The 13,273-nt window shown below is 36.4% G+C and overlaps 1 protein-coding gene across 1 annotated transcript; it reads right to left on the bottom strand.

The window, feature by feature from the left end:
- Nucleotides 2,799-8,023, bottom strand: LOC18789695 (respiratory burst oxidase homolog protein D). The gene is made up of 12 exons (XM_007225300.2): nucleotides 6,892-8,023; nucleotides 6,618-6,780; nucleotides 6,445-6,493; nucleotides 6,207-6,320; nucleotides 5,666-6,094; nucleotides 5,193-5,579; nucleotides 4,980-5,075; nucleotides 4,764-4,879; nucleotides 4,554-4,656; nucleotides 4,384-4,457; nucleotides 3,727-4,298; nucleotides 2,799-3,444 (listed from the first exon to the last, which is right to left on the bottom strand). The coding sequence occupies exons 1-12, from the start codon at nucleotides 7,592-7,594 to the stop codon at nucleotides 3,335-3,337; spliced, it is 2,916 nt and encodes a 971-aa protein (XP_007225362.1). The 5' UTR covers nucleotides 7,595-8,023; the 3' UTR covers nucleotides 2,799-3,334.

The raw sequence follows: 13,273 nt of genomic DNA, 5'->3' as shown, positions 1-13,273 counted from the left end.
ACTTTATAGAAAAATTTCCATTAGGGGCAGGCCCCCAGATAAGCTTATCTTGAAGAGGATAAAAGGGCAAAGGAGTGGTCAGAATTTTTTCTATCACATCATCATCAATCACTTGAGAGAGCTTGTCATAATTCCAAGCTTGATTTTGAATAAAGTCAGACACTTTAGCATTTAAATTAAGATTATTTCTAAGGAAGACAGGAATTAGATCTAACAAAGGAAAAGGAAAGACCCAATTAGCAGTCCAGAAAGGAATGGATTGCCCATTACCAACAATCCACCTTATACCTTTGTGAAGCACATGTTTCATAAAAGTATGACCTATTATCTGATTTTGTTTCTTAATTTTAATTTTTTTAATATGAAAAAATGTGAATTTACCATATTATTCTCATTTAATTAATAATTTTAATTTTTAATATTTAAATTAACCAAGGACATTTTCTGGTATTTTAAATGTTTCATCATTCTCTGCATGTTGCTTTATATATATATATATATATATAGATTGTAACGCAACATTATTTATATATAATATAATGCTTGCAGAAAAAGAGAAAAAAAAAATTGGAGGCCCTTCATTTTTGGAGGTCCTGTGCGGTCGCACAAGCCATGGGCCGGCTCTACTTTGGGGTAAAAGTGCTCTTAGCCTTAGCATAATCACATTGTGAAGTGTCTTTAGTGCTATCCAAAGGTATATTGAAAAAAGGACTACAATTACAAAAAATTAAATTAAATAATTAATTTTCTCGTATAATGGCTGAATATTTTCCGTATGTTTTTAATAGATTTGCTGAATAATATATATATATATATGTATTTATTTATTTTATTTTATTTTATTTTTTGGAGAGGAAACGATAGTGATTTATTGATGGGAGGATAACCCAGATTAGAGAAAGGGCCAGCAGTACTTCAAAACGATAGTGATATATATGTATTTTATATGTTACATATATTACATGACATCATGCATTGATGTGCATTCATCATTATCTTTATATTTAGGTAATAGTTGGTCATTGTTATTTTTGGGCAGAATGTGCAATTGATCATTGTTTTTCTCGATTCTTGATGTGACTTTGCTGCTGTTGATTAAAATGATCATGCATGATTATTTTAAGGTTATGACCTCATGATTGGCATAAGATACATATTAAGGTATTGATTACAACTGTTAATCTCCACACAAAGCAATATTGTTTCTATTCACACCCATCATCATTGAGCACAATGTGAACAGAGTTTATAGGAGCGTCAAAGTCAATGCCTTAATGGGTGAATCTTTAGGAACGGAAGGTCGTTGATTTTTTTTTATTTTTTTTATAGCAGTATTCATAATTAGATCAAAATGCTTTGTTTTACCATTAAACACCACAAATTGAAAGCATGGCTCTTGGAACTTAAACAATCATAAGAATGAATCTATGTTTGTTTTTTTTTTATATTTTATGTATTAGATATATTTTGAAGGGTATATGACTCATTATCAATAAAATTCGTTCGTGCCGTCTCATTTCTTTGTAAGATAAATTCAGCCTGGTTAATTTTAAAATTCTAATATATCCCACAACAACATCTTATTAGAATGATATTTCCTTTTGAAATGTACATATCTTTAACAACACCACCAACCAACCACATGTCGGAAACCCAAATGCTAGCCAGCTTTTGCCATTTGAAAATGGTATTTGAAGGATTTCAAACAAAATCCATTTGCGTTGCACAAAATTGACACAATTGTTCATTTCAAGATTTGGCCACCTTAACAACGCTTTCGGATTTTGTCAACATTGTCCACTTCCAACCAAGGCAACGTTGAATTGATTACCTCCAAAACCCATAGTGCCCCCTTTTAACGTGGTATATTCTGCCACTTGCACATTATTTTCAGAAATGCTCCTTTCTGAATATTTGTGGTCCATTTGGAAATTAATGGAAGCAAGATGATGATAAAAGTAAAGGATAATGTGCTCTTTTTGTTGATGTGACATGTGTATTTATTCTTTGCACAAAATAAAATAAAAATGGTGAAAGTATTATCATATTAAGGTAGTAATTTACTTTGAAGAAGGAATGATTATCACTCTTGAACCAATCTACGCATGACTCATACACAAGTAATATACAAATGGTCAAAAAGGAGGTTTAGTGTTTGTCTTTGGGGCCTTTGGCGGGGTAGGTTAAGACTTAAGACTAAAGGAAAAAGCATCATGCATGAATCATTGACCATGGAATAGACAAGTATTTGTTCAACTTCAACACCAGAAAGTCAAATCAGAGACCAAATTCTATTTTTGTGAAGTTTGTGATGTTAAGCATATTCCAGCTGATCAAGACGATGAACCCACCTTTTTCATTTGAATTCCACTTTATATCAATTAGATAATTTAGAATAATTCAGACAACCGCTTCTATTTTAGGAAAAAAGTTTGTGGCATCCGTATTGTGTAAGAGCATCTCCAAGAGAGATGTCAAATGTAAAATGTAAAATTTGAACTTGATAGCTTTATGTGGCAATTTGAGACTCTGAAAAAAAAAATATTTAACTCCATTCGAAATACAAAATATCATATTATTTTATTATATTCTAAAAGCAAATAGGGCTCTTATGATGCATAAAATTTTTAAAAAAATAAATAATAATAAGGTTCATGTCTGTTGCAACTTGACATATCGATTGGAAATGCTATAACGTTCATAATTAGGAGATGCTCTGATGTGCATCATCAGAAAATTTGAAACAATACGGCCAACTTGTAAACAATGTTTGGATTAACAATTGCTATCTGAATTAGTGCTCAAACGGAAATAATGGCCTCAATTAAAACTTCTCCATCATCAGAAACAAATAGAACAACTCTTTTAGAATTCAAAGAATGGCATCCAATTAATAATGTGGACAAAGTCAAAGAAAAAGAAACCAGAAAAAAAAAAGGGAATAGTTTTGGTATATGCAATTGGTTGCTGTGGTGATGTATCAAATCATCTCATGTCTCACAGCTACCATACTATTAAGACTATATCCATTATTGGTGGTCACCTTTTGCGGCGGGACCCTTCTTCTCCACTTTCCTCCAAACCAAAAGATGGTACTTGCTTGCTGCTGTCTGTGGTAGGTATTATTGCATTATTGCACACCCACCACCCCATGTGGTGGATTGGAGACCGACCGACCTTATTTTTATTTCCCAATTAAAAATTTCTCTACTCTCTAATCTACACTTCTTACATATGCATTAGATCACCTAAACTTAGGGATATACAGGAGGCTTTCTACCACTGCTGGTCTGTTGAGATTAGGAATGCTATTTTGTTTATAATTATTATATAATTAGAAGTTCTCTTTATGAAATTCGAACTTGGTGGTTGTCTTGTGGGAGAAGTGCAAAGCCAATTCCTTCAAGTCCTTTGTTAGTGCTGGTGCTCCACAATAAAACACGCCTGCACAAAATCACATATATACGTAAACACATATTCCATCATCATTTTCATCATGATTATGATGAATGATGCAAATAATATGACTTGATTGTTATGATTTTAATTAAGTGGAATGTTAGAGCCAGTCGTCCACGAATATGGAATTCGCATGAATAGCGCCCGCACGAGCACGACTCTAGCATTCTGAACACGTATGAATTTTTCAATTTTGTCAAAGTATAATGTGGTAGGCAAAAGGTGGACTAAAGTAGGTGAGGTGAGGTGAAGGAAGTTTGTACTCACCCACTCGGCTATCAGGATGGTGGCGAGCAATATCCTTATAGACTTGGCGCCAGTTGGGCTTGGCAAAGTGGGATTTGACACGTGTCCCGGACACCACATCCACACCATTCTTGGCATGGTGAAGGGACTGAAGCATGGCAATGAGGGCTGACCTGGCATCTCCTTCCTCATACACGCTGGTGCAGTAGTTGTGGATCTCAATGACACCCTTCTCGTCCATGTCCGCCACCTCATTCAAGATCCCTTTGAACCATTCAAACGAGCCTTGCTCCCGCGTCACCCAATAATAATAGGCCTTTCTGGTCTTGAACCCTTTGTTGCTCTTGTTCTTGCCGCTGCTGCTATGGTTAGGGGTTGATGGGTTGCCACTGACCCTGCCCATTTCTAGGGAAGACTCTAATATCGAGTCGTCGTCTTCCTTGCCCTTCATTTTCATGTTGTTGATGATGTCCTTCACAATGCTCACCATGGGAGTGGCCCCGATTCCAAGCCCCACTAGCAGTACTACGTCGTATTTCTTGTAGTCCTGTGCTGGTGCCCCGTATGCACCGTCTATCAATATCTTGGGAAAGCTGTTCCACAAATTAATCACATTAAGATCAACCTTTGAAAAAAAAAACATCTGTAAAGATGCGCGTGTATCTAATTAAAATATACCTAGGATTGTTTCCTCCTTGCATGTTATCAGCTCTGAGTAGGCCACTCTTCCCACCAGTTGGAGGCTGACACACCTAATTAACCAATGCAAACAAACAATACTGAGATTAATTTTGAAATTAACAAGTTCATGTAATTAATTAAGAAATAAGAATTGTTGAACAACAAACCTCGGAGAAAACAGTTTTGAGCTGACGCGTCCAATCACCTAGTGTTCGAATGTGGACGCTCAGGTAGTCGTCTCCAGGTGCTGAGGTAATGGAAAACGGGTGCCTGTTGATCATATAATTAGGAAATAATTAGAGTGGTTTTGTTTTGTCTAATTGGGCATGATTAGAAGAAGACTGTGTGAACTAGATTATAAATATGTGCCTGCCTACCATTCGAAAGGAGAAACCGCAGCACAGTTGACAAACATGTACTGCCCGCTCTTGTATTTGAAACCCTGAGGCTTCGACATGTGCAGTGCAAGCACATTTCCCGGATAAACAGCAACCTTCAATGATGATTTTAGCAATGTGTCAAACAACTAATTAGAAAATTGATGATACAATTTGAGATAATAGTTATACTTAAGCAAGTTTTAATTAATCCACCTTGAGAATCTTGACTGGCTTGATGCTTGATCGAAAAGCTCTGATCAACCTTTCACAAGCGTAAAGGACAACTGGGACTGCCAAGTACATCCATGTCTGCCACCACACAAAAGCAAAGTCACTCTCACAATTATGCAGCTTAGATACCAAATGGGAAAGAAATCAATTTTTTGGGGGTTTTTTTATTATTCAGGAAATGAATTAGGAACTGACCGTTTTATGATACCATTCCTTGGTGAGGTAGAGTTTAATGCCGTGGACGATGAGCAAAGCATAGACAATGACAAACAGGTGGTGTGAATACCAGAAGGCATTGAAGCCTGTGAGCTTCTTCAGGGGCTTTGGCAGGTTCAGTTTGTTTCTCCTAAACCAAGGAGTGGCCAATGTGAAAGCTATGGCCATCAACACCACAATTGAAATGCCTGTCCACCCTTCCACCCCCTTCACAAACCACCAGTAGTTTGGAGGCTGCTCTTCACCAAAGTACTGTATCATAGGCTCGTACTTTTCTTCAGTTGCATGAATTAGTCGTGGGAAATCGCAGGTTAAATGCGCCCCGGCGTGCAGTCCAACCCCGACAGCAATTCCTGCTGCAATGACCTGCATGATCAATTAACTTTCAGACTCAATTTTGTGGACCAAATTGAATTCTCAGTATGACCAGAGTGACATTTCTTTTCTGTTACCTTGTGGAAGTTTAAATTGTCGTCGAAAGGGACAACGACGCCCAATTTGGTTTTGTTTCTGAGCCAAGTGATGGTGTTTCGGCAGACGGGTAGTAAAATTAAGGCCATGTTGAATTTAAGCGTCTCTGCTCCTCCTTTAGCAATGCAAACACAGTAGCCCATCACTTCAAATGCTGCCTTATTCTTGTACTGCAGAAACTTGTAGACGAAGAGACCGGACACTATGCCAAGCCACAGCATCATAACCCATACTCTCTGCCAGTTATCTAACAAGAAGTATTTGGTCTTCTCATACCATCGTGTGATTGGGTTGTTCTCCTGTGTGGGCTTCAGCTTCTGGCTCAGCAGTTGGCTCAGAACCCGGCTTTCGTTCACGCCGACAGATTGGCCAACTGGAGCTTGCAGCAACAGAGTTTCCAAGTTTTCAACCTGTTTGAATACTTATGGAGTCAATGCGAGGAAAGAAAATTGGACAAAGTATTTGTACATTTGAAAAACAGAGTTTCCGAGTTTCATGCATGTTGCAACAACACCAGCATACCATGATGTAGCCAGCACCATCCGGGTCTAGCTCTTCCATAATCAAAGCTGTATATTCCTTAGCTTGTTTTTGAATGTTGGAGAGCTTGTTTGCAGAAGCACTCAAACTAATGATCTGCATTAAACAATTAATTTCAAACAGATATTTTAATTAAATGCATGTTTAGCAAGCCACCTTAAAAATTAAGAAACTAAAAAAATTTGACCGGCCAGTCCTCAACAACCGGCGGTTCACCTACCTCTCGGACCTCTTCCTCTGTGATTCTACCGTCAGCGTCTCTATCCACCCTGCACACATACATTGATTAAGTCCAATTAATTTAATGAGAATAATTAACAAAATTAACAAATATAGTAAGCGAGAATTAAATAGATAAGTAATGATTAAAATAAAATAAATTTAGTGTAGTACATGTCAAAGAAAGTTTGGAGCCTCGAATCAAAGCTTTCATCAGAAATTTGCTCCCAGAACTCCCGGAGCTGAGCCTTGTTCACGGCATCACCACTTATATTACGCCTCCAAGCAAGCGCGCGGAAAAGCTCTCCTGCAAACTCCTTCGACTCTTTGTTCATCCCTGATCGAACACATTAATCGATTAAAAACAACTTTAGCTAATTTAGCTTTCCGTTCCTACTTAATTTTAGTGAAAAAAAAACATCAAACACTGGTGGATGTATGGACGGACCTATGCATTCCCCGAAGAGGGAAGAAGGGAGGAGGCCGTTGGATTTGACAGTAAGTTCATCGAAGCGCTTTTCGACGGCAACCCATCCGGCGGAGGAGGAGGCCCCTCCGCCGGTCTTGGCGGTGATGAACTTGAGGCTCTTTAAAGCGTAGGCGGTGGCGGACTTGGTGCGGTCGAATCTCCTCGCGTTAGACGGTCTCTTGGAGAAGGAAGCCAGGCGCTTGAGCTCCTGAGAGACTTGCCTGATGTGCGACGACGTGTTGCGAAGCAGCGAGGACCGAAACGACGACGATTTCTTCCCCTCAAGCGTTTTCTTGGCCAGCAGAGCCAGCTCGGGGTCTTCGTTGCTGGCTCCGCCAGCTGCCTGGACGCTGTGGACGGCGACGGTGTCGTCTCGGATGTCGAGAGTGATCTCCACGTAAGCATCGTCTTCGTTTTGGTCGGTGCCGGGGTTCCGGTTGCTGTCCACGGCGGACTTGTCGAACTTGGCGCTCTTAATCCGCCGCCAAGCTCTGGTGGATTTGGAAGATAATGACGAAGGAGCGTAGCTATTGTGAGGCTCACCGAGCGGACCGCTGAAAGCTCGTCTTTCAACTTCAGCTGAGCCGCTTGCTCTCGCGGCTGTCGACAGCTGAGTTGACTCGGTGTCCGAGTTGTTCTCCGAGGAGGTCATCAGCCCTTCCTCGTGACGCCGGCTCCCCATTGAAATCTGATTCAATTCTCCCCGGTATCCAAAAAATCCGTTAACAACAAACAAAAGTAACAGAAATGAGAAAGAGATTGGGATTCGAGATTATTTTTGTTTTGGTTTTTGGCTGAAGCGAGAAGTTTTGGGTTTAAAATGGAAGGTGTTTGGGAAGTATAAATAAGAGAGGAGCTCGTGGGTGGTGAGAGCATGCAGTAATACGAAGGCGACTTTGAACTGAGAAAAGTCAAGAGCATGAGAAAAGCGAAGAAAAATCAGGCAAGCAAATTAGCGACAGCAAGGCGGGGATTGCTGGCTCTCAAAACTCACACACACAGAAGACGGAGAGAGAGAGAGAGAGAGAGAGAGAGAGAGAGAGAGAGACTGATATACGTATACAGATGATGCGGGTTCTTCTTCTTCTTATTATTATTTTAATGACGATAATGGTATTTGTGTGTAGAGCTGCAGACGCGATGGAGAAAGTGGTAGGAAAACTCAGTAAAAATGAGAAAGTTGTAGGAAAGCAATGCCAATGCCGGTCAACTCATTCCTGCAACCAAGGATTTGAGTGCCTCCTTTTTTTCATTTTCTCTTTTTTTACCTTCCAAAATTATATAGCCTTAGTCAAAGCAACTTCAGTGGTAAAGTGTAAATTGTAACTCAACTGACTCAATCACCTAAGACTTAACCTTGGAGAATGTAAATGTATTTTTTGTTCTAATAAACTGAATAAAAATTTAAAGATGTAAATCCCATTTTTTTATCTTAATTCATTTTTATTTTTATTTTTGTTGTATAATTTATTAGATCAAAATTATTGAATATCCGACTTAGCCTAATAACTAAATATTCGTTTAAATATTAAAAAGAATGACACATGTAACGATATTATTTTGGATAAAGGTGATAAGATCATGACCGATGAGGACCCAAGTATTATCCTAAACAAAATTATAAGTGATTGAATGGAGTAGAATAACGATATCAAAGTTAAAGAGAAGTTGATATCCTAAACTGCTAAGTAAAGAAGTAAATTAAACATTATAAATTTGTCTTTTGCCGACCTCTTTTAACCCCAAAGATAAACAAATAAATAAACCTCATTTTATAATTTGCAGATGCATGGTAGTCAGATTCAATGTGCAGATGCTGTGTCGTATATATAGAGTAGGTGAGTTGGCCGGTGGGGTAATGGTGATGAACCAAACAAAAATAGATCGAGTGGGATGCCGGAGAATGACATTACGAGGTACTACGGCTATATGTCACATCTTTGTGTACATGCCGTCTAAACTTACCATTCATGTCGACATTTTTTGAGGTGTACATTTGAATTTCGATAACAAATGACGTTTGCTATAGTTTTTTATTTCCCGAGTAATGCTAGTGCCTAGATACCATATTTTGTTTACGTGATTGCACCCAATTTCACATGTTCCGACTTTCATATGAAATTTTGGTCGGTCAATGGAGGAAGACTCAAATGATTAATGATAATTATTTTGGTGATTTTAGTTCGATGGTTATAGATATATATATATATATATTAAGTATTGCAATATTATGTAAGGGCTTGTAGCACAAATAGTTAAGAGTATTTATTTTTATATCTAAAGTGCTAAGTTCGATTCCCTCCTCATTCAATATCGCTTGTATAAAAATTAAATTCCTTTTTTTGCAATACCCTTCAAAATTAAGAAAATATATATAAAAAATACTTTTGTAGAGATGATATACAATCACGAAAATAACTCTAAATTGGCGACCAAGGAATTTGTGTTAAAAGTTGGATTATCTTTTGGGTCATATAATTTAATTAGTTTAGTTACTATTTAAGAAATTATGAAGCATTTTTTGCTATGATGGCTATTAATCTAACCACTCTACCGGAAATTGGTTGGCGTATACGTAATTTGAAGAATTGACTTAAATAAAAGCTCCTCGCAAAAAAAACAATAAAGAAAGAGTCTTGGAATCATCCTAAGAAAAAATGTAACTAGGTAAGAATGCATTGGGAAAAAGTAGTAGAACATACGGCAGCACCGGCATTTACTAGACCATTTCTTAGAAAGCATCGGAAGGAATGACTTTTGACTATTGAAACCCTAACAGTAATTATTCTTTGAATCATAAATTCAGTCGCTTCCTTCTTCTCTTAAATGTACGTAGCATACAAGGAAAGCATGCATATATAAATATGACGCCAAGTGGTCGACGTCCATAAATACTCTACATAGTTTGCTTGCGCTGATTTAGGAACAACAATAATTAACTCAATACTGCGTACACACCATGGAGGAGATTAAGTAATTCCAAGTCTCCTCGGGCATGCTTGTAATTTTAATTTCTCAACCCTAATTTTAATTGATCTTTATTTCTATATGGTTTTGACACTTTAATCATCATTTTAATTATTCTTACTCCAATTTGTAACCTGAATAAAGAAAACGGCAACTGATCGATTGGTGCTCTGTTTACTTTTGTTCTTGTTGTTGACAATTGCCGCCAATAACAATACGATTACCAATCAACAATAATAGTCTTTGCTCCTATCCTAACTGTGCGAAATCAATAATATATATACCAAAATTACCACTTGACTTCTTTGACAAATAAATAACTTGACACGTGTAACATTGTGATTTACATAAGTTGACACATTGTGATATATATATAAATTGAAGATGTATGTAAGAGGCTTGTAGCTCAAGTGGTTAAAACGATTACTCTGAATTCAGGGGCGACGCTAGAATTGTAAAGTTGGGGGAGGGGGGGTTGAAGTAGAAAATACAAGTATATAAAACACATAAGTATTCAATAATTACATATTTAGAGCTAAATATTTCTAAATAAGTCATGTTTAATTTGTTTTAAATGACATTTTAACTTCAATTATAAGTTGTTTATTATAAATTTTATATGTTATATATAATATAATAGGGTGGCTCTATCACTACCTGAATCTAAGGTTTTGTGTTTCAATTCCCCTCCTTCAATATCGCTTGTATAAAAAATAAAACTAAAAATGGAGATGCGCGAATGCAGTCAAGATCGTTGAATTGACTAAGGAGGACTATATTATAGACCACGGGGTTATGTATACATACATGGGAATGAGATGGAGCGAAGTGAGAATGGGCGGAGGGGTCCAGGAGTGAGCGACGCGGCTTGAAGGTGGAACGCGGATTCACTGATATTATATGTCATTTTTTCATTAAACAAAAAAATAAATAAATAAATTAACGGAGACAAGGACCGACTTTGACTTTGACTAAATTTCATACGCACACGATTCTTAATATTTTTTTCAAGTTTATACAAAAAAAAAAACAATAGTGGCATGATTTTCATCTTGTCTTTATTTGATTAAAGAAATCTAATCCTCTTTCTTTAATCACAACAACAACACAAAGATAAAGGAAGTCAGCTGATTGGAAAAAGACAAAACCATAAGATGCCAATCAATCATGTTATAATCCAGAAGATGCTCCGTATTCAGTCAGTATCTTTCCTAACTCTACTCTATCATACCATTGCTGTTCAGGGAGCGTTTTTCTAGAAAGGGAAAATATGAAAATTGCCGGTAGGTGAAGGATGGGAAATCAAACATTTACTTTATTTTATTTCATAAATTACATTTTACAACTCTCGTGCATTGGAAAATATAGCAACCAATGCTGAAAAAGAACCAAGTTTCATTCATTTTATTAGTCAAGTGACAATGAAATCCGAATTCACGATAACTTTTAACAAAATACGATATACAAATTTGAATGTCACTAAATTAAAGGATATTCGTTGAAATGTCATATAAATTTATACCTTAGTTTCAATTTGTCATCTGAAAAAAAAAATTTAAGTGAAATGTCACCTGAATTTTTCAAAATTCATGATTTGTCACATGACTTTAACTAACATCATCCAATTTTCCAACTATTTTTAAGAGTATTTTAGTCTTTTTATTTTCAAGAGTATTTTAAAAATTGAAATTTCATTATAAAAAAATTATGAAAAGACCCTTGAAAATTATAAAAATTATATATCTTTTCACATTTAACCCCCATCCATTTTTGCATTTAAGCTTTATTTTTTTAATAATAATTTTTTTCATTTTAAAAATATCTTTGAAAATAAAAAGACTAAAATACCCTTGAAAATAAATGGAAAATTGGATGATGTTAAACTCAGGTGACAAATTATGGATTTTGAAAAATTCAGGTGACAATCCACTTAAATTTTTTTTTTAGGTGACAAATTGAAACTAAAGTATAAGTTCATGTGACATTTCAACAAATATCCCTTAAATTAAATGGTCAAATAGATAAGAAGTAAGTAAAAATATGAATGTAACTGATCTAAATGGTCAATTGGGTAAGATTTTCGAATCTGCGACCGTCTTTTTGTTTTTTTATATAGAAGAGTTTGACAATAGAGGAAAAAGCTCTAATCACGTGGAAAATCAAAATATAGTGCGACAAATTTGATATTGAGATCATCATTTCCTTTGCAGTCTGAAAAGCCTGCATCAAGCCCGCCCAAGGGTTCTAAGCCCATTGGATTTGATCGCATATATTTTCACCCAATACGAAGTGTTATCAAGTTTCTTTGGGTGGCCGTGCCCAAGCCAAGCCTGGATGCCAAGCTCAGCCCATCTCCAATCCGACCCTAATATTTTAATACTGGGCCAGCTCAATGATGACCCATAATCCATGTGAGTTTCATCTATGTTTTTGCAATATTTTCAAATTCATTTATTTTGGGCTTACTCAACATGTATTTTCCAATACTAATAGGGTGTTAGTTGGATTGGTACATGTATTTGGTTTGCCCTCAAGTGGTCATGGGTTTAAGAACTCATAATATCTGTGTGTATGTGAGTTTTTTCCCCTCTCCTTCTTAACTTTGGCGAAAAAAAAAACATTTATGTTCAAATTGATTTATTTAATACCAAAAAATGTGCTAACCTTCTTCACGTGTCTACTTAATAGGGTAACGGCTGCTAAAAGTTAAAACCAAATTTAGGTTCATGAAATAGTTAGTTAGAAGTAGTTATCTCCTAATAATACTGCTAAAAATGACTAGGACTACCACATTGAATGAGCCAAAAATAAAAGGGTTAATACTAATAATTCAGTCCATGCGTCAATATATTGTACTTGCGCCGAAGATTCAAAGTCAATTATATGAAAAAGTTAGTAGTTAGATTTGTATGTGACCTCGTTAGTCCCGTTGTGCGTCCGCTGCTCGTTTATAGTTACTATTTTAAATTTGTTATTATCATCACCAATTGAACAATATATGCACAAATTTGCACTTGGGTTAATTTTTATACATGTAGCAAAATAATAAATAAGATATGGCAGTGAGGCAAGAAGATATAGGAATTGTGGGTGGCGCCTACGAATTTAAAGTGTCGTTGGCAATGTTGTGAGAGCAGCAGGCACCAAACGTGAACATGGAGCGTGCAGCATGTAATGTAAGTTGGTCTAATATAATTATTAAGCTGGCTCTTTCGAATTATTGAGACTCTCTCTCCCCTCCCTCCCAACAATTTTGGACAGCTAAGCTAATATAATTTATAATGAATGAATGAATGAATGATTTGTTTGTAATTGTGACCCCATTTTGATTTAGGGGAATCGTATCATATGATTCATCTTCATGTTTATGCATGCTTAATTTTGCTTATAGCCT

The sequence above is a fragment of the Prunus persica genome, chromosome G1 (genome assembly GCF_000346465.2).
Source record: "Prunus persica cultivar Lovell chromosome G1, Prunus_persica_NCBIv2, whole genome shotgun sequence".
Classification (NCBI taxonomy): Eukaryota; Viridiplantae; Streptophyta; class Magnoliopsida; order Rosales; family Rosaceae; genus Prunus; species Prunus persica.
Note: the sequence above shows the minus strand (reverse complement) of the source record. Positions and strands in the feature narration are given on the sequence as shown.

Coding starts and splice junctions, on each gene's coding strand:
- LOC18789695 (XM_007225300.2), bottom strand. CDS start 7,594: ATGGGGAGCCGGCGTCACGAGGAAGGGCTGATGACCTCCTCGGAGAAC. Junction 6,781..6,891: donor CCTCTTCGGGGAATGCATAG/GTCCGTCCATAC, acceptor GTGTTCGATCAG/GGATGAACAAAGAGTCGAAG. Junction 3,445..3,726: donor CCATCCTGATAGCCGAGTGG/GTGAGTACAAAC, acceptor GATTTTGTGCAG/GCGTGTTTTATTGTGGAGCA.